Source organism: Phyllostomus hastatus, unplaced genomic scaffold, assembly GCF_019186645.2.
Source record: "Phyllostomus hastatus isolate PE091 unplaced genomic scaffold, TTU_PhHast_1.1 phas_contig_196, whole genome shotgun sequence".
Classification (NCBI taxonomy): Eukaryota; Metazoa; Chordata; class Mammalia; order Chiroptera; family Phyllostomidae; genus Phyllostomus; species Phyllostomus hastatus.
The window spans coordinates 41525866-41552470 of record NW_025333709.1 but is presented as its reverse complement, the minus strand read 5'-3'; the positions used below and the strand labels follow the sequence as shown (position 1 = coordinate 41552470).

General features: G+C 35.9%; 1 protein-coding gene and 1 pseudogene across 1 annotated transcript in view; both read left to right on the top strand.

The window, feature by feature from the left end:
- The window catches only part of UBA6 (ubiquitin like modifier activating enzyme 6), a 79473-nt gene that overhangs the window by 4514 nt on the left and 48354 nt on the right, over positions 1-26605 (top strand). Inside the window, exons 3-6 of the mRNA XM_045834150.1 lie at positions 18055-18149; positions 18642-18670; positions 23340-23434; positions 24185-24296. Coding sequence (XP_045690106.1) covers positions 18055-18149; positions 18642-18670; positions 23340-23434; positions 24185-24296 — 331 coding nt within the window. The remainder of the gene's footprint in view (positions 1-18054; positions 18150-18641; positions 18671-23339; positions 23435-24184; positions 24297-26605) is intronic.
- Positions 15973-16476, top strand: LOC123815686 (annotated as a pseudogene).

The following is a 26605-nucleotide window of genomic DNA, read 5'->3' as shown; positions in this document are numbered from 1 at the left end:
AACTCCCCTGTTGCTAACCGTCCATTTCTGGGGTTCTGTTCCTGTTCTAGTTGTTTACTTAGTTTCTTTTGGTTTTGCTTTAGGTGTGATTGTTAATAATTGTGAGTTTGCTGTCCTTTTACTATACACTTTTTTTTTATCTTCTTTTCTTAGATAAGTCCCTTTAACATTTCATAAAATAAGGGCTTGGTGATGATGAACTCCTTTAACTTGACCTTATGTGAGAAGCACTTTATCTGCCCTTCCATTCTAAATGAAAGCTTTGCTGGATAGAGCAATCTGGGATATAGGTCCTTGTCTTTCATGACTTGGAATACTTCTTTCCAGCCCCTTCTTGCCTGCAAGGTCTCTTTTGAGAAATCAGCTGACAGTCCCATGGGAACTCCTTTGTAGGTGACTGTCCCCTTATCTCTTGCTGCTTCTAGGATTCTCTCCTTCATTTTTACCTTGGCTAATGTAATTATGATGTGCTTTGGTATGTTTCTTCTTGGGTCCAACTTCTTTGGGACTCTCTGAGCTTCCTGGACTTCCTGGAAGTCTATTTCCTTTGCCAGAATGGGGAAGTTCTCCTTTATTATTTGTTCAAATAACTTTTCCACTTGTTGCTCTTCCTCTTCCCCTTCTGGTACCCCTATAATTCAGATGTTGGAACGTTTAAAGATGTCCTGGAGGTTCCTAAGCTTCTCCTCATTTTTTTGAATTCTTATTTCTCCATTCTTTCCTGTTTGGTTGTTTCTTTCTTCCTTCTGGTCCACTCTATTGTTTTGAGTCCCAGTTTCCTTCCCATCACTATTGGTTCCCTGTGCATTTTCCTTCATTTCTTTTATGGTAACCTGCATTTGTTCATGTAATTTTTGCCCAAAATCAACCAATTCTGTGACCTTCCTGATCACCAGTGTTTTGAACTGGGCATCTGATAGGTTAGCTATCTCTTAGTTGCTCAAAAGGATGAGCCCTGGGGCATTGATGTGTTTTTCTGTGTGAGACATGTCTCTCTCTCTCTGTCTGTCTCTCTCTCTTTTTTTGGTTTGGTCGCTCCTGTTACGTTGAGGGGCGGAGCCTTAGGTGTTCACCAGGGCTGGGCACCCCAGTCGCTAGATTGTGACGTATGTGAGGGCGGGGTCGAGAGGGAACGATGGCGGTAGCTCTGTTCTCCCTGTGACCTCAGTCCCTTCCCTGGGATCCTGGTGTTCTCTGCCATGCTCCACAATCGCGGCCTCACACCCAACTCTTTCTGCTCTCCCCACTGAGACCCACGCCAGGCTGCTCGTCTCCGTGCCTCCTATTGGTCTGGATGAACGGGTCTATTTCAATTTCTTGGCTGTCCGACTTCCATTCAGATAAATTTTCTGTCAGTTCTGGGTGTTATTCTGCCTCTAAATTGTTGTTGTTACAACCTTGGTTGTGCATGGAGGTACGGTGCGTCCACCTATGCCTCCACCTTGGCTGGAAGTCCTGGTTTAAAAGTTTTTAGCTTTTCTCTCTGTATAATCATGACAAACAGGTTTTATGTAGGTCCAATCTGGAAAGATAAGCTCATTATGTATTTTGAATTCCTCTTTATATATTTTTAATGTGACTTGCAAAGTCAGTATATTGATTTCAAATCTGTTTTGTGCTGTACACTTGGGAAAAGGGATTAAAGACTCACTTAATTTTGCTTATGTGAAATTTTTTTATCATATATTTCCAGATTATTAATTATTTCAGAAGTCATCTTAAGTTTGGACTATTAATTTATAATTATGATGTTCTTAATGTCCTTTTAATCATATTCTTGGGATAACAAACAGCAATTCTTTGATAGCATTTGCTAATTTTATTCATTATTTAGTTAAAATCCACATGAAACTTTTATATTCCTCCAACCCAGAAATTGCTGATTAATAAACATAATTTTCAGTAAAACAGATTACATTTTCCATTTGCAATGCTAAAGAAGTAGGCTGCAGTTTACTTGACTGAAAGTTACAGAGTATATCGGTTTAGGTAAGATGTATAGCAGTTCGTATATAATCAGATAATGCTAGATCATAGGTAGTTTTATTTTTAAGAATGCCCATACTATTTTCTGTTGCTTCTGGACCATTTGACATTACCATCATCAGTGCACAGGGATTCAGATTTCTCCACATCCACACTAACGCTTATTATTTTTGTTTTTTTTTTCTTTGTTTTATAATGGGCATCCTAACATATGTGAGGTAATATTGCAGTTTTGCATTTCTCTGCTGATTAGTGATTTTGAGCACCTTTTCATAACACACATAACATTGAATGTTATCTTTACAGAAATGTCTGTTCTAGTCCTTGGTCATTTTTTAATCAGGTTATTTTGGGGGGGGTGCTGTTGAATTTCAGTTCCTTGTGTATTTTTGATATTAACCCCTTATCAGATACATGGTTTGCAAGTATTTTCTCCTATTCTGTAGTTTGTTTGCCTTTTCACTTTGTTGTTTCATTTGCTACTCAGAAGCTTTTTAGTTTGAAGTAGTCCCACTTGTTTACTTTTGCTTTTATTATCTATGCCTTAGGTATCATATTCAGGAAATCTTTGCCCATACCAATGTTAAGAGGGTTTTTCCCGGTGTTTTCTTCTAGGAGTTTTGTAGTTTTAGGTGTTACACTTAAGTCCTTAACCCATTTTGGGTTGATTTAGTATATGATATTAGGTAAAGGTCCAATTCCATCTTTTCTATGCAGATACCCAGTTTTCCCAACACTTTTTGTTAGCCCCAACTTACCATTTCCTCTGAATACACTAGCTGGCCATGCTAAACTACTTTCATACCAATGTAGTTTTTACTTTTACATCTAAATTGTCTATTCCTGGAGCTCCATTTTGTACCTCAAAGCATATTCCACTTACCTTTTAAGACTCACTCACAGGTCTACTCTGATATCTTAAGTTACTTCTAATCCTTTCGGTTCAGTCCTAAAGCACATTGTTCTTGCAATTAAAGTACTCATCACATTGTCTCAGTTCTTTTTTTCCTTGTATGTTAGCCTTGTCAGACTATGAGTTTCTCAGAGTTCAGGACGATGGCATATTGTCTGATGCTTAGAATATTCTCATTGAATGATTGTTGAATAACAAACAAAGCAGAGGGTTCATTCAGATTGACTTGTGGTGTGGAACCCTAGATACGTGGCAGTTAAGTGAGCTGGCAGGAATCAAAACTAGAACAATCAAAAGATATGACAGAAAAGTCTGAAAAAGGTGCATATGGTACTTACATTGAGCAATATTGATATTAAAAGGGTATTTACACATTTCTTTCGGAAGCAAAACCAGTGCCCAAGCAAAATACAGCATTCCCTCTGCTGGAGTCTGATATGAGGAGGCTAAAGACAACCTTACATCTGGAAAATTCTGACCACTGAAAGAACAGAAGAGTTTCTGTTTTCTCTGGAATTAGGTCATTTTGAGCAAATTAGCATCTTTTTAACACACCATATATTCATAAATTCATTTTTACCTAGAATTAAAGAGGATATGTAACTTTTTGGCATTTTTAATGGTTAAACTATTAATATCTTTAAAATGTGTTTTTATAGTACATAGCAAGTCCTAACTGGGTCACTTGTTTTAAAACTGAACTCAAAACCATCACCTTACATGTTTTGTAAAAAGCGGCAAACCAGGGTTTTCAAAATTCCTTCATCAGGGCACCAGTTCATTTTCCAGCCCATGAACTTTTTGGCATTTTCTGTATTGATATTTGTAGGGTCAGTACTTTAAATATTGTTTATTTTCTCCCAGATACTATAATTGATATCTGGTTAATATTTACTAGGCATACAGGTAATGCGATGTAAATAATTGAGCCTCAGTTTAAAATTACTTCTAAATAATTAGGCTTTCCTACAAAACAAAAACTCTCTAAAATCTACACATCTTGAATATTAACTAAGTTTCTAATATTTGCATAGATTTAGTAGGAAATTTTTTTGGAGTAATTGTAATACTAGTTGAACAGAGTGTCTTTCTGAATACATTTCACTTTTTTCTTATTACTGCTCAATCTTGTCATCTCATAGTTACTAGTCAACTAAATCTGAAACTGTTCTCACAATCTAAAGACAGAGGCATGTGTCTGTTTATTTTCACACCTTTATTGCCTACAAACGTTGAGTGAGTTAGACTCCAGCCAATTCTATAGATAAGGCCATCTCCTTTTTTTAACTGAGGATGTGTCTGAGCCTGCTGATCCCAACATGTGTTTGAAGAAATGAATGAATACCAATCTAGGACTCTAACGTTGGCTTTCTAACTGCTCTTAATAAAGAACTCTGCATTGGAAGTAATTAGGGCTGATTCATATAAATAATAAAATGGTCCTTTGATATCTCTTTCTGTATTCTTCACATATAGGTTCCTGTGTCAACATAGCTATATGAAGAAGGGATGGATATCAGAAGCGAATCAGAGCTTTCTTAAGTCTCTGTGCATAATGCAATCATAATGTCAATACTTGTGGAATACTATAGGAAACTCTGGCTTTCAGGATAAAGGTCTTTGGGATTTGTTTCTATTCCTTTGACTTCCTTCTCAAGACTTTTTCTCAGATTGCCCTTGCTTTGCCTGCACCATAAATGCCAGGTTTCAGCTTTAGGATTTTTCTCTTAGTTCATGCTCCAAACATGCATTTCCACAATTTTAACTATCTCTATATGCTAGTAATACTTGAATCTCTTTCTTCAGCTTTCTTCTTCCAAGCTCAAGCTTTGTTTTTAAATGCATACAAGCATATAAATGTAAACCAGGTAAGATGCTCAGTGAATATCTACTTCGTAGAGAAATACTGTATTACAATGGAATGAACATGGTCTCTTAAGATACAGGAGAATGTTCACATCCCAGTCCTGACATTTATAAACTAAAACTAGTTATTAACATTTCTCATATATAAATGAAAATAATAATATTTGTTATATCTTAAGAATAATATCTTAGTCTTAAAAATGTTATGGAAAAACTATTAATGTAAAATAGTTTTTGGCATAAAGTAGCACTCAATACCATTTGAATCCCTTTTTCTTCTTCCTCTTTCTGTTCCCAAGCTGAATTAAATGCTATCATATGTAAGCTAGAAATATGTTGTCATCCTAGGTTTTTCTTCCTGTTTGTCATCCTGCAAAATCAATTAATTTTTTCAATCCTTCCAGTTCTTTGTCTAAACCACTCTTAATTCCAGCTCTTTCATTCTCTCTCCCTGAACTTGGCATCTTCATTGAACTGTTATAATATTCTCGCGTGTGATTTCTTCAGAGCTACTGTTGTCTCTAACCCATCTTTCATACTTTATTCAAAGTGATATTTTTGAAATTTATCTCAGAGCCCATGGCTTCTCAGTTTAAAATCCTTAAATGGCTCCCTGTCATCTACATTGGTGAGCCAAACTATATAATATGCATCTAAGCCCTCTTTTGAATACAGCATAACATGATGGCTAAGAGTATAAACTTTGGTATGATGTCTGAATTTGAATCATCCTCCACCATTTATGAATGTGATCTTAGTCAAGTTATTTAACCTCTTAAGTCTACTCTTATCTTTCATTTACTTTTTCCACAAATTTATTTAACAAATATTTCATAAGAAAAATGTACAAATTGCAAATTAATTACAAAGAATAGTACCTACAAGCTAGATAATTTCTAGTTATTATTTATCATAAGTTATGGCCATTGGCCATATCTTTTTTTTTTTTTTTTTAGCCTTTTTGTCATTCTTCACCAGTTTACCCTCCAGTATCCTATGTTTTTTAGCCTTGTCAAACTTAGTGTCAGGGATTTTATTTTACCCTACTTACAAGCTAAAAACTAGGCTATTACTGCTTAGTGGATCCTAACAGAAGACAGAGGGTGTGAAACTTTTAGGTTTTAAAAACAAAGGATTTCAATACTTTATTATATAGCAAGTAGCATGGGCATCAGCGTGGTGCTCCCAAGTCCCATGAAGGCAGTGCCCTGGTCCAAAATGGATGTTTTGTATATAGTGGGTTTACATCACAGCTGAGGAACACCGAATATGGAGGACCCGCCACTTTATGGCAAGCAATAAGTGAGATTGCTCTTTGTCTTGGAAAGAGACTCACTGTCCCTCCAGATTATGTGCTGCAAGCACGACTATGAGTAAAGACCCAAGTAAAGAGCAGTCAGGACCTTGCTTGCCAGCTAGACATTTCTAAAGAGACATATAGGTGTGTAAAAGACCCATGCAAGAGTGCCTTCCAATGCAAACACATTTTTTTTTCACATTTCACTGAGGTATAATTGATGTATAGTAAACTTTACATATTTAATGTGTATAATTTAATGTTTTGACATGTATGTACATACTCATGAAACCATCACCACTATTTAGGTAATGAACCTATCCAACACACCCAAACATTTTCTTCGTGCACCTTTGTATTCCCTTCCTCCCTTCTCCAGCTACCATTTCTTTAGGCAACCAACTGCTTATCTGCGTTTTATCATTGTGGAAAAGTTTTAATTTTCTACAACTTTATATACATGGAATTATATACCATGTACACTTTTAGAGGGATCTGACTTCCTTCACTCAGCATAATGATTTTGAGATTCAGTATGTTGTATCAGTAATTTGTTCCTTTTTATTGTTGACTTATATTGTATTATATGGACATACTATCATTTATTTAACCATTTGTTAACTATTGAAGGGCATTTTGGTTGTTTCCAAGTTTGGGCTATCACAAATAAGGCTACCATGAGAATTTATATACTTGTACATTTGTTTAGGGTAGACATATGGTTTCATTTACTGTTGAATAAATAATCAAGAATTGAGTGTTCTTCATTCAAGTCTTAAATATCAAGAATTGAATATCATGAATTGGGTTGTATGGTAGATGTGTTTTTGACTTTTTTTTTAAAGAAATGGCAAAATGTTTTCCAAAGTGGTTGTGTCATTTTACATTTCCACTAGTAGTGTATGAGAGATGTAGTACCTCACATGTTCCAGTACTTGGGTCAGTCATTTGAAGTTTAGCCATTCTAGTGTGTGTATATTGGTATTATTACATTGTGATTTTAATTTGCATTTCTTTAATGACTACTTATCTTAAGCATCTTTTCATAAGCTTATCTTCAGTCTGTCTTCTTTGGTGAAATGTCTCTGTAAATCTTTTGCTTCTCTTTTTTTTAGGTCATTTGTCTTACTGAGTTTTTTATGTATGCTGTGTACATGTCCTTATACATGGTTTCAAATATTTTCTTCTAGTTTGTGGCTTGTGTTTTTATTTTCATAACAATGTCTTTTATACAGCAAAATTTTCAATTCTGATAAGATAATTTTTATAATTCTTTGTTTTATTTTTTAGATCTTTGCACAATTTAAGGACACTAAATTTTTCTCTATCTTCTTGAAGTTTGATAGTATTAACTCTTAAATTTAGGTATATGACCCATTCCAAGTTAATCTTTGTATGTGGTGTGAGGTGAGGGCCAAGGTTTATTTTTTTCCCATATAGCTCTCCAATGTTTCAGCACCATTTGTTGAAGATTATCCATCCCCATTGAATTCCCTGGATATCTTTGACATAATTTAGTAGACTGAATATCTGTGGCTTTATTTTTGGAATTTTAGTGATCTATATGTTCTCTATACCAATATAACACTATAGCTTTATCATAAATCTTAGAATTTGGGAATGCAGTTCCCCCAACTTTGTTCTTCTATAAAGTTGGTTTGACTATTCTAAGTCCTTTGAATTTCCTCAAACATTTTACAATCAGCTTGTCAGTTCTGTAAGAAAAAAGTCCTAAATTTTCTTTATTGTATTGAATATGTAGTTCAATTTGAGGAGTATTGACATTTTAACAATATTGAATTTTAAGATCCATTAACATAGTATATCTGTCAATTTCTTTACTCTTTCCTAGATCTTACACAACTGTTATCTAATTTATCCCTAAGTAATTTGTATTTTTATACTATTGTATATGCTAATGTTTAAATTTCAGTTTCTAGTTATTCATTAATCTTAAATTGGAGCACAATTGACTTTTGCATATTGACTGATATTTTTTTATCCTGCAATCTTGCTAAACTCACTCCTTAGTTCTAGTAAAATTTTTTGTAAATTCCATAGATTTTCTACACAGTCATGTTGTTTGAAAATAAAGTTTTACTTTCTCTTTTTCCAATCTGGATGCCTTATTTTGTTTCTCTTTTTTATTGTTGTTCTATTACAGTTTTTCCAATTTTTCCCCAGTTGCTCTCCCTTGCCCTGCCCCCTGCTCTGCTCCCTCTGTCAGTCCCCACCCTGTTGTCCTTTATCATGGGTTCTTTATACTTGTTCCTTGAACAATGCCTTTTGTTTCTTTGTCTTGCCTTACTATACTAGCTATAACATCCTATACAGTACTGAATAGAAGTGTTGAAGGCAAACAGCCTCACTCTCTTTCTAAACTTTGACAGAAAACATTCATTCTTCCATGGTGGAGTATGATGTTACGTGTAGGCTTTTCATAGGTACCCTTTATTGGTTTGAGGAGGTACTCTTTTTCCTTTTTTTAAAAAAATTTTTTAAAGATTTTATTTATTTATTTTTAGAGAGGGAAGGGGGGGGGGAGAGAGAGAGAGAGAGAGAGAGAGAGAGAGAGAGACATCAATATACGGTTGCTGGGGGCCATGGCCTGCAACCCAGGCATGTGCCCTGACTGGGAATTGAACCTGCGATGCTTTGGTTTGCAGCCTGCGCTCAATCCACTGAGCTACACCAGCCAGGTAGAAGGTACTCTTCTGTTCCTAGTTTGTTTAAAGTTTTGTTTTATTGTTTTTTTAAGTCAAAATGAATATCAGTTTTGTCAAATACTTTTTCTGCATTCATTGAAGTGATCATTTTTTAATATATTTTATTGATTATGCTATTACAGTTGTCCCATTTTCCCCCCTTCACTCCCCTCCACCCTGTACACCCTCTCCCACCCATACCCCCCCCTTTAGTCATGTCCATGTGTCATACTTATAAGTTCTTTAGCTTCTACATTTCCCATACTATTCTTACCCTCCCCCTATCTATTTTCAACCTACAATCTTTGCTACTTATTCTCTGTACCTTTTCCCCCTCTCTCCTCCTCCCACTCCCCTGTTGCTAACCGTCCATGTGATCTCCCTTTCTGGGGTTCTGTTCCTGTTCTAGTTGTTTGCTTAGTTTCTTTTGGTTTTGCTTTAGGTGTGATTGTTAATAATTGTGAGTTTGCTGTCCTTTTACTATACATGTTTTTTCTTTATCTTCTTTTCTTAGATAAGTCCCTTTAACATTTCATAAAATAAGGGCTTGGTGATGATGAACTCCTTTAACTTGACCTTATGTGAGAAGCACTTTATCTGCCCTTCCATTCTAAATGAGAGCTTTGCTGGGTAGAGTAATCTGGGATATAGGTCCTTGTCTTTCATGACTTGGAATACTTTTTTCCAGCCCCTTCTTGCCTGCAAGGTCTCTTTTGAGAAATCAGCTGACAGTCCCATGGGAACTCCTTTGTAGGTGACTGTCCTCTTATCTCTTGCTGCTTCTAGGATTCTCTCCTTCGTTTTTACCTTGACTAATGTAATTATGATGTGCTTTGGTGTGTTTCTTCTTGGATCCAACTTCTTTGGGGCTCTCTGAGCTTTCTGGACTTCCTGGAAGTCTATTTCCTTAGCCAGACTGGGGAAGTTCTCCTTTATTATTTGTTCACATGCGTGCTCAATCTGTTGCTTTTCCTCTTCCCCTTCTGGTACCCCTATAATTCGGATGTTGGAACGTTTAAAGATGTCGTGGAGGTTCCTAAGCTTCTCTTCATTTTTTTGAATTCTTACTTCTTCATTCTTTCCTGTTTGGTTTTTTTTTCCCCCCCCTTCTGGTCCATTCCATTGAAGTCCATAAGTCTTTTAACATAGTGAGTTACATTGATGGCTTCTAGAGTATTATGCCACCTTTGCATTTTATTTCTAGGATAAAACCCATTTGATTATGATGTATTTTTACATATATGTATGTGTGTGTATATATGTATAAATTCTGTTAAGAATTTTTGCATCTATGTGAGGCATATTGGTGTAGAGTATTTTTTAGTGGGTTTTATCTCATTTTGGTATTGGGATAATGCTGACCTCATAGAATGAGATGAAGTTATTTCTTCAGATTTCTACAAAGTTTGTATAGAATTGGTATTATTTCTTCTTTAAATTTATGGTAGAATTCACAGTGAAGATGTTCATCTTTAGAGTTTTCTTTGTTGGAAAGTTTTTAACTACAAACTCAACATCTGATAGATACATTGATATGCACATAATATATTTTTTCTTGAATGAACTTTGATAGTTTATATCTTTCCAGGAATATGTTCATCCACCTTAGTGGTTGAATTTAGTGGCATGTAGTGGTTTTCAATATTTCCTGAATATCCTTTTTAATGTTTGTGGGAAATGAAATGATGTTTCCTCACCTATTTCTAATATTGGTAATTTTTCTGTCTACTCTTTTTTCCTGGTCATTTTGACTAGAGGTTTAGCAAATCTACTGTCTTCTCAAAGAACCAGCTTTTAGTTTGTAGACCAGAGTGTCTTTATGTGGTGCATGACTATATTCTTACATTTTGCCTCTTCCAGGATGTGACTTATGTTGTCTTACATTTTACTAATTCATATGTTAGAAACTCATAATATGTTGTTGGGTTTTGCTTAAAAATGAGTTATCTTTAATAGAGATTTTGAAATAAGAAAAAAGGTCTTTGTATTTATTCATATTTTTTGTCATTTCTGGTATTTCTTATTTCTTTATGTAAATTAAGATTTCCACTTGGTATCATTTTCCTTCTGCCTGAGGATTTACTTTAACATTTCTTATATGAAATATAAGACTGTTGGTCTGCCCACAATGAATTCTTTCAGCTTTCATATGTCTGGAGAAGTCTTTACTCTCTTTTTTTTTTAAATTGAATATAGAATTTTATGTTGACAATGTTTTCTTCCAGTGCTTTAAAAATACTGTGCCATTTAGTTCTAATTTATAGTGCTTCCTGAGAGAACGTCAGCTGTCATTCTTATCTTTCCTTTGTAATAATGTGCCCTGCTCTAGCTAATTATTTTTAATATTTTGTCTTCATCCCTAATTTTTAACAATTATGATATGCCTTGATGTCATTTTTTTCCCTACTTTTTTTGTTCTTGGCTTTGTTTGCCTTCTTGTCTGTGAATTTATTGTATATCTGGAAAATTTTTAGCCATTAGTTTTTCAAATACACTCCTCCCACTGCCCTATCCTCTCCACAGTCTCTTTCAGAGATTCGAATTTCACATGTGGTCAACTAAGTGAGGTCCCACCATGCATATATGCTCTATTAACTTTTTTAGCCCATTACAAAAATGTTTTTTATTCTATTATTTTTCCATTACTCTTTAGTCCCTTATAGCCCCTCACCCTGCAGTCACCACACAGTTGTCCATAGTCCACTTTTTTTTCATCTCTCTCATTTTGGAAAGTTTTGTTTATGTAGGTTCAAATTTTTTTCTGCGATGTTGAATCTGTTAATTCCATCCAGTATATTTTCATCTTAGATTTTGTAATTGCATCTTAGTTTGCTGCTCATGCTTTCCTCTGCCTCCTTGAACATGTGGATTACCACTAGAATGAATATCTTTGGCTAAAACTTATATTGCTTGTGTCACTTCTAGGTTTGTTCTATTGTTGATTTTCCTATTCAATATGAGTTGTGTTTTTCTGTGCCTTTGTATTCCTGGTAATTTTTAATGTATGCCAGACATTGTGAATTTTGCTTTTTTGGGTACTGGATAATTTTGAATTCCTTTAAATACTCTGGATCTTTGTTCAGGGACTCAGTTAAGTTACTTGGAAACAATTTTATTTTTTCAAAAATTGCTTTGAAGCTTTGTTAGGTGAAGTCAGCAGAGTCTTAAATCTGGGACTGATTTTTGCCCACTACTGAGTGGTATTGTTCAGGTTGTTCTTCCCATGCTTGAGTTTGTTTTCTCATATGCATGGGCTAATCTTACTTAGCTGATGGATGACTCAAGGAGAACCTTCCACAGATCTGTGTTGCTCTCTGTTGTCATCTCTCAGCTTGCAAATTCTAGCCTCCTTGAATTCACAGCCCTCTTTTCAATTCAGGAAGACCACCAGGCTCAATTTGGGTTTCCCTTCATGCACTGTAGCTGGGGCAGTCATAAAGCTTACTTTATTTGTTTTTCTTCTCTGAGATTACTGTTCTGAGTTACCTATCATCTAGTATCTGAAATCTCTTGTTTCTTTTATATTTTTCAGTTTTCATTTAAGGCAGAAGGAGGATGTATCTGGTCCCTGTTAATTCACCTCAGCCAAAAATGGAAGTCTTATCTCTTATATGCCATTTTTTTTATGTTTTTCTTTTTTCTGACACAGGATTCTTTTCCTTTTGGATTAATTTTTTTTAAACTCCTGTTAAGTCTTCAGAATTTAATTTGGATGAACCTCATTTACAAAGCTTTCCATGACTTCCACTGATAGAGATAATTATTTCCTCTTCTGTAGAGCTTAATAATGAATTATTTATCCCTCACTCCTAATAATATGTCACAGGCATTCTATTAACTATTTTATATATTTTGCCTTACCTAATTTAAACCTCATTACTGTATGAGTTTGGTGTTTTTATGATTCCCACAGAATGCCAGTGCCTGTCTTGAAATAGAAATGTTAATAAGTTTATGAATGCATGACGAATGTAATTGAAGTACATCCAGAAGAAAATGATTAGAGTGTTGAAGGGGACTCAAAATGTCATCTAGGAATTGTTTGAGGAACTGGAGATATTTAGTCTGGAGAAAGAAGACTCTGGGGCCTTAATACTATCTTCAAATGTTTGGAGGGCTATCACATTATAGAAGGATTAGATGAGTTCCCTGTGGCCCCAAGAAGGTAAAATTAGGACTAGTAGGTGAAAACACCCTATAGGAAGACATTGTGTCTTGATAGAAGAGAGAATCTTTAATAAATAGGGCTCTCTAAAAGTAGATTAGGTGGTACTTTCTTTTTATTGGTTACAATCGCTGATGCGTTGCACTTAATGGAGTCAGCTGTAATGTAACAATGGTGGGCTTGACGTTATACTCTAGGCTCTTTAAATCTGATGTCTGTTACTCACTGACACTATGCACTTCATAGGATCTAAGTCTCAATCGCTGAGTGTCTGACATTGCCTGGTACAAAGTAGGCACTTAATTAGTACCCTTCCTCTTGGTGGCCAAACATTAAAAAGACATTTTTAATTCTCAAAGGTGATTTAGGTAACAAGAATCCTTCTGAGAATATATAATTCTTTCAGAAATCCTTGGTCCGTATATATTAATTTATTCTTTTGTCCTGTATAGCCACATTTGTCATTTATAACCACATTTATGCCATGGCTATTCATTATTTGCCTGAGTTTAAAAATAAATTTTGAGGGCAAGTCAGAGATAAAAGCATATTTTTAATGTAGTTCTTGTGACCGTGAACATAGAAAGAATAATTCATCTTGTGCTTATTAGAGCATACCATGTTATTCTTGTTCCTGTGTACCAATTCATTTCTTTCGTTAATTTAGCAAATTGTTTTTGTGTCACTATAACATGCCAGGCCCTGTTAGTCACTGGGGATACAATAGGAAATAAGGCAGAGGTCCTAACATAATGAATACAGTCTCTTAGGGGAAAAAATGACCACTAGTGAAAATACACTGTGATGTTATAATAGATTGAATATGTAGAGTGTTACGGATGCACATAAAAGATGATCCAACACTGTCTTGAGAAAGGCTAGGGATATCAGATAAAGCATCATGGGGGGAACGTAATGTATAAGTTGGTACCTAAGGACCAGTAGGAGTTATTCAGGCATAAAATATTGGGAAACAGGAATACTCCAGAAAAATACCTACCAGACAAAGAGAACATACCACATTTGGAGAACTGAAAACCTTTGCTACATCTGGAACATGAAGTTTGATAGAGGGATGACAAAAGATGAGACTAAAAAGCCAAGCAGAGACTAGATGATGAATGGCCACCTGACTGTTAGAATCTAGATTTTATCATAAGGGAAATAGGAAACCATTGGAGTTTTTAAAGCAAGAACTGGCTTGTGTGGCTCAATGGATTGCATGCCAATCTGCAAACCAAAGGGTTGCCAGTTTGATTCCCAGTCAGGGCACATGCCTGAGTTGCAGACCAGGTCCCCAGTAGGGGGCGCTCAAGAGGCAAGCACACATTGATGTTTCTCTCCCTTTCTTTCTCCCTCCCTTTCCCTCTAAAAATAAATAAGTAAAATCTTCTTAAAAATACATTTAAAAACAATAAATAAAGCAGAATGATTTGACCAGATTTGCACTTCAGAAAGATTATTTATCTTTCTTAGTAGGATGTTAATAGCTAATAATGTAAAACTGAAAAATCAAGAAATAAAAATGTAAACAGGTTATTGAGAAATAACAGGGTAAATATTAGAAGAAATAACTGGAAGGATTGAGAGTGGTTGTCCTGGGGAAGTTAGAATTGGGGTAGGGAAGAGAAAAGTGAAGGAACAGATTTTTTCCCCTCCTATAAATTGCTGTAGAGTGATTTTCCTTTTCTCAGTCTACTTGCATTATAGCATAGTGGTTAAGAGTATGGATGCTAAGAACAAACTGCCTCTACTACTGCCTATAAGTTACTTAATTTCCCTGTGCTTAAGTTTTCTTTGCTATAAAAATAGGAGTAATAGAACTTATCCCTAGAATTTTTGTGAGGATTAAATGAGTTAATAAAACTAAAACAATGTGTGGTACATAGTAAACATTCTAAATATCAGCACTATTCAGGTATTGATGTACAAGGAGATTAAACAAATTTAAAATCATAGTAGGAGATTTTTTTCCGTGTTGCTTTTAGTAATCAAGAAAACAGACAAAAATATGAGAATTGATTTAGATTTCATCAACATGATCATTAAAATTAATCTAAAGCTTATGTAAAGAATATTTTATCTGCCCTGGCTGGCATAGCTCAGTGGATTGAGCACCGGCTGCGAAACAAAGTGTCGCAGGTTCAATTCCCAGTCAGGGCACATGCCTGGGTTGCAGACCATGGCCCCCAGCAACCACACACTGATGTTTCTCTCTCTCTCTCTCTCTCTCTCTCTGTCTCTGTCTCTCTCTCCCTCCCTTCCCTCTCTAAAAATAAATAAATAAAATCTTTATAAAAAAACCTTTAAAAAAAAAGAATATTTTATCTAACAACTGTAGCATACACATTCTTTTCGAGAGTACATGGAACATCTGTAAAATTGACCAAGAAATCCTCAAATATTAAAGAATGAAATCATCAATTGTGATGTCTGTTCACTGCTTTTGATCTAAAAATTAACACAAAAGATAATTAGAAAATTCCCCATAACATTAGAAGTTTAAAAATACACTTCACATTATCCCATAAGTAAAAAAAAAAATCATAATTAAAATTGGAAAACAATGAGTACTATATCAGAATTTGGGATGCTGTTTAATCAAAGTTTTACATGTGTATTTTTAAAAGAAAACCTGAAAATAATGAGTTTTTATTTCAGGAAACTAGGAAATAAGAAAATAGAAGAATAAAATTAACTAGCATAGGAAACATTTCAAAGGCCAAGTTTAAAGATACCAGCCAAAGGCTAGGCCTGTGAGCAGGCTAAAGTTCAGGCATGTTATGTTAACTTTTTTTCTACACATTAAGGATGTGAAACTACAAGGGCTCTGATAGACTTCCAGGAAGGGAGAGTAGATTTCCATCTACTTTGGAAAACAGTTTGGCATTATCTAATAAAGTTAATCCTTTATTTTCTCTCTAGTATACGCACTATAGAAACCACGACACATGTGTACCAGGAGACATATGAGAATGCTCATGGACTTGTTATTGGCAGCTGTTCAAAACTGTAGAATAGGCTTTTTGGCCAGAACCGCCATCTTCCAGTAATTCACCAAAATGACTAACACAAAGGGAAAGAGGAAAGGTACCTGTTACATGTTCTCTAGGCCTTTTAGAAAACATGGAGCTGTTCCTTTGGCTACATACATGTGGGTCTACAAGAAAGGTGATATTGTAGATGTCAAGGGAATGGGCACTGTTCAGAAAGGAATGCCCACAAATGTTACCATGGCAAAACTGGAAGAGTCTACAGTGTCACCCAGCATGTGGTGGGCATTGTTGTAAACAAACAAGTTAAAGGCAAGATTCTTGCCAAGAGAATTAATATACGAAATGAGCATATTAAGCACTCGAAGAGTCGAGATAGCTTCCTGAAATGTGTGAAGGAAAATGATCAGAAAAAGATGGAAGCCAAAGAGAAAGGTACCTGGGTTCAACTGAAGCATCAGCCTGCCCTACCAGCACACTGTAAGAACCAGTGGGAAGGAGCCTGAGCTGTTGGAACCCATTCCCTATGAATTCATGGCATGATAAGTGTGAAAAAAAATAAAAGACTTCTATACTGATAATAAAAAAACAAAACTGTAAAATACCTAAATTATGGCACAATACAGTGGAACGGTACAATACAAAAGAATACACCAGAAATGAAAATGAACAGCTATACCTTGATACGAATATATCTTATAAATATAATTTCATTCAAAAGAAGCAAGATATAGAAGAAGGCATTCAAAATGATCCTATTTTGACTTCCAAAAACAGACAAAACTTAAATATACTATTCAGGGGTACACAAATAAGGGTGGTAAGACTATGTAATACACTGTTTCATACATACCAGAATAGATGTTCAATACATATTTGATGAATAAATGGATAGTTTTTACGTCTGAAATAAATTGTGAATACCAGTTTCGAAAGAAAAGTTTAGGTTTTATTGTATTTTGCAGGGAATAAGGAAGGAAATAAAGATAGCTTGTGTTTCTAAAGTTTCTTCTGACTAAACAAGAAATCCCTTTTTAGACTTTATTGAACGTGAATAGCTGACATTTGGAAACTAAATAAACACCTATATATTAAACAAACATACATTAAATTAATGTGTATATGGGGTGTATGAATTCCAAAAGAAACACTTTCAGCCGAAAGGGTTGTGGAATTATTTATTATTTATACTGAACACATCTGTCGAATTATTCTCATACAAATCCACTGGAAGGCCCTGGACAAGTAGCTCAGTTGGGTAGAGCTTCGTCCCAATGCACCAAGGGTGAGGTTCTGTCCCTCGGTCACGTCACATACAAGAGTCATCCAGTGAATGCATTAATAAGTAGAACAACAAACTGATGTTTGTGGGTGTCTCTTTTTCTCCCCACTCCCTCTCTCCCTTTCTTTCCCTTCTTTCTGTCTAAAACCAATAAATAAACTTTTTTAAAAATACCACCCTCCCCGCCCCCCGAATAATCCTTTGTACAGTCTTCAGAACTGTTGGGGGATCAAATGTATCACTGTTTTTTTTCAAATTAACTTACTACTGGCTTTATTGCTGTATTTAACTTTAAAAGTTGGTAATGTGTATTTTTTGAAATTCCCATCCTGATACTAACTTGTGGCTGTTGGGATAGGTGATTAACAAGGTCCTTTACGGGTATACTTTATGGGCTTTTATAGTTAAAATAATATTTGAAAACTGCTTAATTTTAAATCATCTAAACTCCAAGGAGGGAACCAATTGCTTGCTTCAGAGATTCTGTTTACAGTGAAAGACTTAAGTGGAAATATCAAACTCAAAAGGCCTACAGTGGCCACTGAGGTAGTAAATGAGAGGAGCAGGATGGGAGCTGGAACAGGTCTGGAGCACAGTGCTACCTGGCTAATTAGGTGACTCCTACTCAGCTTCATGTGTCTGTTGCTATGAGGGAATGTGGACCTTGGTGCCAAATCCACTAATTTTTCAAAATGTGTTCTATATTTAGCAGTTAATTCAGAAAATTTAAACACTATGCAAGTGATCCAAAATAAGTCTTTGGATCTAGTTGCCAGGCTGTTTGCAAACATCTTTAATATAATTTTAATGAAGTAATTTATTGTTTTCCCTTGTATTTCACATATAGTCGACAGAGGTACGTTCTTGGAGACACAGCAATGCAGAAGATGGCCAAGTCCCATGTTTTCTTAAGTGGTATGGGTGGTCTTGGTTTGGAAATCGGTAAGCAGTAATTTTTATTCATAATTTTATTTGATACTTTTGAGCAACATAATTTAAAAATTTAACCTTTCCCATGTATTACTTCTGTAAAGAAAATTAGATCCAAAACTTTGATCAGATTTCATTTTGATTCTTTTGGGAGGACACTTCATAGTACTGTTATATTCTTCCACAGGGAACCAGTAATGACTCCCTTGGTTCTCTTTTTGTGATGTTAATAGCCATTAATGATCATTCTCTGTATTCCTTAATTCATTATGGCAGAACACACATACATATATATTCAAAACAATACATTGAAATTTTAAGAGTGATTAATCTCAGTGTGATATGATTATGGAAAATTCTATTTTTTCTTTATTGTTCATCTGTATCTTCTAAGGGACTTGTATTTCTTAAGTAGTAAAAAAGTTAAAATTATCTAGTCAGAGATGTGACCAAGCTCCTTGAAGACATATCTACTATATATTCCTTTTTCTTTTTTCTTTATAGCCAAGAATCTTGTTCTTGCAGGAATTAAGGTAAGTTAGTAAATGTCCTTGGTAAGAAGGATTACTTGTTATGACCTTTTTTTTTTTGGCTTATCAGTAGTGGTAATATTGTTTTATACCTTGACTTAATTATTGCTTTTTCATTTAGTAGCAAAATTGTTTTAATGCTCTAGTTGACTCTTCTTAAAAAACTTTATATTATAGAAAAATTTTTTTAATTATATAAAAATATTTTTAACAAAACCTCATGTATGCATCATGCAGCTACAATTATCAGCTCATTAGTCAAAATTTGTCAAAATAGACAAATTTAAATTTGTTTCACATCCTGGCTGGCGTAGCTCAGTGGATTGAGCACGGGCTGCGAACCAAAGTGTCGCAGGTTCGATTCCCAGTCAGGGCACATGCCTGGGTTGCAGGCCATCGCCCCCAGCAACTGCACATTGATGTTTCTCTCTCTCTCTCTCTCTCTCTCTCCCTCCCTTCCCTCTCTAAAAATAAATAAATAAAATCTTTAAAAAATTTTTTTTGTTTCACGTATCTCCTTCCCATTCCCCACTGTTGCCCAACTACCAAATTCTTTTTGTGCAAGTCTCAGGCACCTATTATATCATCCTTAAATAGTTTAGTGTATAGTTCTAAAAGATAAGGATGCCTTTGAAAATGTAACCATAATATCATTTTCACACCTAAAAAATGTTTCTTAATTTTGTTGTATTAGTTATCTACTGCTGCAAACTAGATTACCCCAAAACTTAGAACTTAAACAACAGCACCTATTTCAATTTCTTTGGGTCAGGAATCAGGCACAGCTTAGCTGATTCCTCTGTTTGGATGTTTAACAAGGTTCCAGTCAAGATATTAGCAAGGCCTCTCGCCATCTCCTGGCCAGGGTAAGGATCTGCTTCCCAAAGTCACTCAGGTAGTTATTGACAGGGTTCAGTGCCACTTGACATTCCACCTCAGTTCTTTGTTGACCATTGATTAGAGGTCACTCTCAGTTCCTTGCCATGTGGCCCTCTCCATAGGGCAGTTGACATCGTCAGAGTAAGCTAGCAAGAATATAGAAAGTTCTAGAAAAACAAATTACGTCTTTTGTAACCTAATCTCTGAAGTGACATCCTGTCACCTATGGTACATTCCTTAAAAAGCAAATCATTAGGTTAAAAAAAAGAAGTAAGTCACTAGGTCTAGCATACGCTCAAGGGGAGGGAATTACATAACCTCCTGAATACCAGAAAGTGAGAATTATTGGGATCATCTTAGAAGCATGCCTGCCACAATCATCAAATATCTAGTTAGATCTCAGATTTTCCCAATTGTCTTATGATATTTTTTTTAAAAAATTGGGGGGTTCTAATCAGGATCCAAGTATAGCCCATTTGCTAAACTTGTTTTTTTTTTCTTTAATCTATAGATTTCCCTCCCTTGATTTTTTCTTGCAATTTACTTATTAAAGAAACTAGGTTAATTATCACATGTAATTCTACCTTTATATTTCCTATAAACTGGTAATTACAAAGGGGGGCGGCCCAAAAACCCTGGGATTATCTTCTGGAGAGCAGGCCCCTTTGTAGCACAGGGTTTACCAGGTAGCTGAGTGTTCCAGGAACCCATCTGTATCGGTGTACCAGCGGGCTTTGTTGTAAGAGGCTACATTCAGCTTTGGTGAGTTTTTTTTTTTAGATACTTTAAATGCATTTGCCCATTTCATGATGGGTGATTTATGAGCACACCACACTGAGTGTTCAGCAGTTTTTGACCAAAAATGGCATGATCCCTGTGCCCCACTCTTCCTTTGCACCCAATCTTGCTCTGAGCGACTTTTCCTTGTTTACCTGGATGAAAAAAGTCCTATGTGGAACAGGTGAAACAAAAGAAAAATGGTAGAAGCACTAAAAGGCATGAAAATTGGCAAGTTCAAAAACAGTTTTGAGCAGTGGAAAAAACATCTTAATAAGAGCATTGCATCAAATGGAGAGTACTTTGAAGGTGACTGAAGTTTAAATATGTAAGAACAAACACACACTTTTTTAATAAATTCGAGTTCTTTGCGGGGGTCTCCTTCGTATATTCAGACAATCAGATTCCTATTTGATTCTGGTGGCACCAGTACTTCACAGGTGATACTATGTTCTCTCATCAGAAAGTAATAATATTCTGTTGTTTCTTTTTTTGTGGTTATTATCTGCTATTAAAGATTATTGTCTAGATTCATTACTTCATTGGGGCAGTGATAATTCTAATTCTATCATTTTTAGTTCACTTATTACAGTAATATTTCAGAAAGTTTTTTATTCATTATGTATTTGGTTCCACTAAAGTGTACATATGTATGAAAAATAGGATAAATAATTTGATTTTCCCCCCAACAGTGGCCAGTGAACTTGCTATTACAAATAGGCTTGTAATACAAGCTACAAAATTTTTTTTTATTTGGTTAACAAATATTTATTGAAAGATCTAACTTTTAAAGGCTCTGTATTGGGCCTGCTGGGTGGAAGGCGGCAAAAGGGGAAAAATTGGGACAACTATGGTAGCATCAACAAAACAAAATTTAAAATTTTTTAAAAATTAAAGCTCTGTAATTGCTATAGTATAAAATCTAAACTCCTTTTCTTTTTTAAAGTATATTTTATTGATTATGCTATTACAGTTTTCCTAACTTCTTCCCCCTTATCCCCCCTCCACCCTGAACCCCCCAACCCTCCAGCATCCCCCCCACCCCTAGTTCATGTCCATGGGTTGTACGTATAAGTCCTTTGATTTCTCTGTTTCCTATACTGTTTTTAACCTCCCCTTGTCTATTTTATGCCCTCCAGTTAGGCTTCTTATTCCCTGTACCTTTTCCCCCATTCTTCCCCTCCCCACTGAAAACCCTCCATGTGATCTACATTTCTCTGAATCTGTTCCTGTTCTAGTTGTTCACTTAGTTTTTGCTTTCATTGTTTTTCTTTCTTTCTTTTTTTAGGTTCTTTTGTCAAGAGTTGTGAGTTTGTTGTCATTTTACTGTTCATATTTTTTATCTTCTTTTTCTTAGATAAGTCCCTTTAATGTTTCATATAATAAGGGCTTGGTGATGGTAAACTCCTTTAACTGACCTTATCTGGGATGCACTTTATCTGCCCTTCCATTCTAAATGATAGCTTTGCTGGAGAGAGTGATCTTGGATGTAGGTCCTTGCTTTTCATGACTTGGAATACTTCTTTCCAGCCCCTTCTTGCCTGCAAGGTTTCTTTTAAGAAATCAGCTGATAGCCTTATGAGCACTCCTTTGTAGGTAACTCTTTCCTTTCCTCTTGCTGCTTTTAAAATTCTATCTCTGTCTTTAATCTTGGGTAACTTAATGATGTGTGCCTTGGTGTGTTCCTCTTTGGGTCTAACTTCTTTGGGACTCTCTGGGCTTCCTGGACTTCCTGGAAGTCTATTTCCCTTGCCAAATTGGGCAAGTTTTCCTTCATTATTTGTTCAAATAAGTTTTCAATTTCCTACTGTTTTTCTCCTTCTGGCACCTCTATAATTCAAATATTGAAATATTTCAAGTTGTCCCAGAGATTCCAAAGTCTCTCTTCACTTTTTTGAATTCTTGTTTCTTCATTCTGTTTCAGTTGGATGTTTATTTCTTCCTTTTGTTCCATATTGTTGCTTTGAGTCCTGAGTATCATTGCTTTCCTTCCTGTCACTGTTGGTTCCCAGAATATTTTGCTTTATTTAATTTTGGGTATCTTTCATTTTTTGACCAAGCTTAATCAGTTCTGTGAGCATTTTGATTACCAAGGCTTTAAATTCTCCATCAGATAAGTTGGCTATCTCCTCATTGGTTAGTTCTCTCTCTGAAGTTTTACTCTGTTCTTTAATTTTGGCCATATTTCTTTGTTTGTGGCACCTGTTAGGTTGTAAGGGGGTGGGGCCTTAGGTATTCACCAGGGCAGGGCAACCCTCCTTGCTGTGCTGCAGTGCTGTCTGTGGGGGAGGGGCCGGAGAGGGAATAACGTAGCTCCCCTGCTCATCTCTAGCCCACTTTCCAACAGACTCTCCTGTGAGACTGGGAGTTACTCCTACTGCGGCAACCGCCCTAGTCCACAGCCAGCTCTGAATCTCAGAGGAAAATCCCTTAAGTCAGCCCCACCTGCGCAGATTGCTGCCTCACGGAGGGTTCTCTCTGCCTTACTGATCTGGTTGTTCTGTTTGACTCTTTCTTTAATTCCGTGGTCGTCAGAGTTCCATGCAGTTTGATTTTCTGGTTGTTTATTGACTTTAGATTGGTTGTTATCCTCCTTTTGGTTGTGTGAGGAAATGAAGGGTTTCTACCTATGCATCCATCTTGGCCAGAACTCTCCAAGCTACAACATTTTTTCTAGTTATCTTTCTTTAAACATCAAACATTTGGAAATGTTTGCTTATGTTGATTTTTTAAATTTTTGTATGCTGATTTATATAACAGCCTACTTTTCCTAAATTTAAATTATCTTACTCTTCGAAGTAGTTTCTCCATTAACTTTTCTGAGTTTCCAGATGTGTATAGTTATTTCATCTATAAGTGGACCTAATTACATTCTTTCTAATTCTTAGACCTTTAATTACATTCTGTTGTCTAAGTACACGGGGCAGTATTTTAATGTAATGTAAATAGTGGTGGCAATAGTGAACATCCTTGTTTTATTCTTGAATTTAACAGATATTTTCTTCTTTTTTTGTAGGCACTTACAATTCATGATGTAGAAAAATGCCAAGCATGGGATCTAGGAACCAACTTCTTTCTCTGTGAAAGTGATGTTGTTAATAAAAGAAACAGGTGAAGATACGATGTTTTGATGTTTTTTGTGTGTTTTTTTAAAGATTTTATTTATTTATTTTTAGAGAGAAGGGAAGGGAGGGAGAAAGAGAGGGAGAGAAACATCAATGTATGGTTGCCTCTTATGCATCCCCTACTAGGGATCTGGCCTGCAACCTAGGCATGTGCCCTAATTAGGAATCGAACTGGTGACCCTTTGGTTCACAGGCTTGTGCTCAGTCCACTGAGCTACACCAGCCAGGGCTGATATATTATCATAGGATTTTTTGTTGTTGTTCTTGCAATTACTTAGCATGCTATCTGTTTCCAGAATACTAGTTCAGGCATAGTTGTTTGACTCATCACTGTAAAGTCACACTACTATCAGTAAGTATTGACATATGCTTATTCAGTTACTTATATTTGTCAAATTTTTAAGACATTCACATTGCTACCTAGGGATGAATTTCTTTTAAGATTGTTAAAGGAGGTCTTTATTATTGCTGAAGACTTAAAAGTTGGGTACTTGAAATAATAAGTGTATACTTTGAGATTGTGTCTTACTAGAAATACAACAATATGCTTATTCGCAAGATTGTGTAGTTATCTATAAATATGAGTAAGTCTCAGCTTCTTTCTTCTTCTAGTTTATTAAATATCCATGGAAATTTTGTGACATTCAGATTTCTCTGACGTCCAGCTTTCTAAGTTTGAGAGATGGAATATATAGAACAAAAGAATACTAAGGGTCTTTTTTTTTCCACCCCCTAGGGCTGAAGCTGTTCTTCAACATATTGCAGAACTAAATCCATACGTTCGTGTCACATCATCTTCTGTTCCTTTAAATGAAACCACAGATCTTTCCTTCTTAGATAAATACCAGGTCAGTGATCCATTTTATATTAGATGTTATTGACAGATTTCAAGGCAAGTCATTAAGTATTAATGTGATATAAGTAATTTAACTTAGTCTGTTGAGCAGAACAAAAAATTTCAGGACAAAGGACTTCCTTTAGAATAATGTCTTTTAAATACTTTGTTTTAGGCAAAGGGCCTATGAACCTCTGACAAAACAATTATATCAGTCAGCTATTTTCACAGTAATGTGCATAATGTTCAGCTGTTCTAGGCTAAACTTGAACTCCAGAGTCTGGGTTTTGGTCCATGTGCCTCTCTTCTAGGACCAGGAGGCTACTTAGGACATGGTCTCATGGCAGTAACAGAAAGCAAAGGGGCAAGTCCAACCATCTAAGCATATGTCAAGCCTCTGTTTGTGTTACTTCCATTAATAATACATTAGCCAAAGCAAGTCACATGGTCAAGCCTGAAGTCAGGGAGCTGGAGAGTACACTCTTCTCTTCCTAAGACCATGGGTAAAAGGTGATGTATAATTTGATTACAGAAAAGTAAAAAATGTGGATCTACCGTACATAAACTTAAATAACAAAAATTCTTAGCACTGTGGATGTTCTAAAAATAACTAGATTGATCCTGAATTTCCCCATTTTTTAATTATGATGTTACCAGTTGTCTAGGAAAACACACTCCTGTGTTTCTTTTCTCCTCCACTCTTAATACTTCATTCAGGCTCTGGTGTGACCATATGTGTGTCTGTTTTTCCCCCACAACAAACAATTCTACAACAGGGACACATAGCTTGGTGTCCTGCAATTTAATTCAATTCTGTTAAATAAAATTCATCTGAGTAAATTTGAAGATTGATCTAGTTGGCTCTATTAAGTGATTCATGAATCAGACAGCATCTCATCTTGGAACTAGAAGAATGGTCTGAAGGGTCATACAAAATGGAAAGTTTTCATAGGAAAAAGGGTGGGGCAAAAAAACTGTTAGCAAAAGAAAAGTAGTGTTAAGATGAAGCTGAAGTTAAGACAGAGAAAGAAAATAGATTCTATGTGAAACTACTGAAGCCAGTACACCTTTCATTTTTTTAATTATATGAGCCAATAAAGTGCCTATAAGGCTTAAAAGAAAAAAAAAAGATTATTTTCAGACCTGGACATCTTTTCTTTGGGGGAAGAGAAGGGAGGGGTTTTTATAATACATATTTCCTTTTTCTGTCAGGGCATGGAGAGGCCCCACTTGACAGATTATGTTTGTGATGCTGGTTGATTAAAATAATGTTCCTGGGAGTGCTTGAAACTGCAGTTAGATTAGGTATTCTAGGTTTGGTATCATGGGCTTTTAGCACAAGTGATACCATTTGGGGCTTGTGCTTTTTCTCTTTTAACAGTTCTGAAACTACCTGGAGAAGATAGTGTCAGACCCTACAGGGTAAGGGCTCAGTCCCTCAAGAACACTCCCCCTGCCCCTTTCTAATGCCAGTCAGAAGTCCAGGTGGTTACCTATGCTTTTGAGGGCTAGCCATAAGTCAGAGGTTCCAACAGCCACCCCTTTCTCCCACTCTGGTTCAATTAACTTGCCAACATTGCTCGAAGAACTGAGGAAAATAGTCTACTTACTAAAGTTATAAAAAGCTGTAACTCAGGAACAACCAGGTGACAGGCATGCACAGGGCAAGGTATGGGGAAAGGGATACAGAGCTTCCATGTCCTCTACAGGTATGTCACCTTCCTAGCACCTCCACATGTTCAACTGAAAAGCTCTGTGATCCACTATTTCAGGGATTTTTATGGAGGCTTCATTGTACAAACACAAATGATTAGATCATTGCCCATTAGTGATTAATCTCCAGCCCCTGTCCCCTACAAAGAGATCTGGGGGATAGGACTTGAAAGTTCTGTCCCTGGCAACCAACCCCGATCCTTAGGGGCTTTTCAAAGTCACCTCAATAACATCAACTCACATGTGGCTGAAAGGGGCATATTGTGAATAACAAAAGATGTCTGTGGTCCTGGCTGGGTAGCTTAATTGGTTAGAGCATCATCCTGATACTCCCAGGTTGCCAGTCAATCTCAGGTCAGGGCACATACAAGAAGCAACAAATGAATGCATAAGTAAGTGGAACAACAAATTAATGTTTGTCTCCTGGGCCCTGCTCCCCATTTCCCCCTCTTTCTAAAATCAATAAAATAGGAGAATTTTTAAAAGGCATTTGTTTCACCTTTATCACTCTGCAGCTATTTCAAGATGTGGGACAAAATAAGCCCCTGTAGCTCTTACATAGGAAATTATAAGAGTTTTAGGAGCTATGTGCCAGGAATATTGGATGAT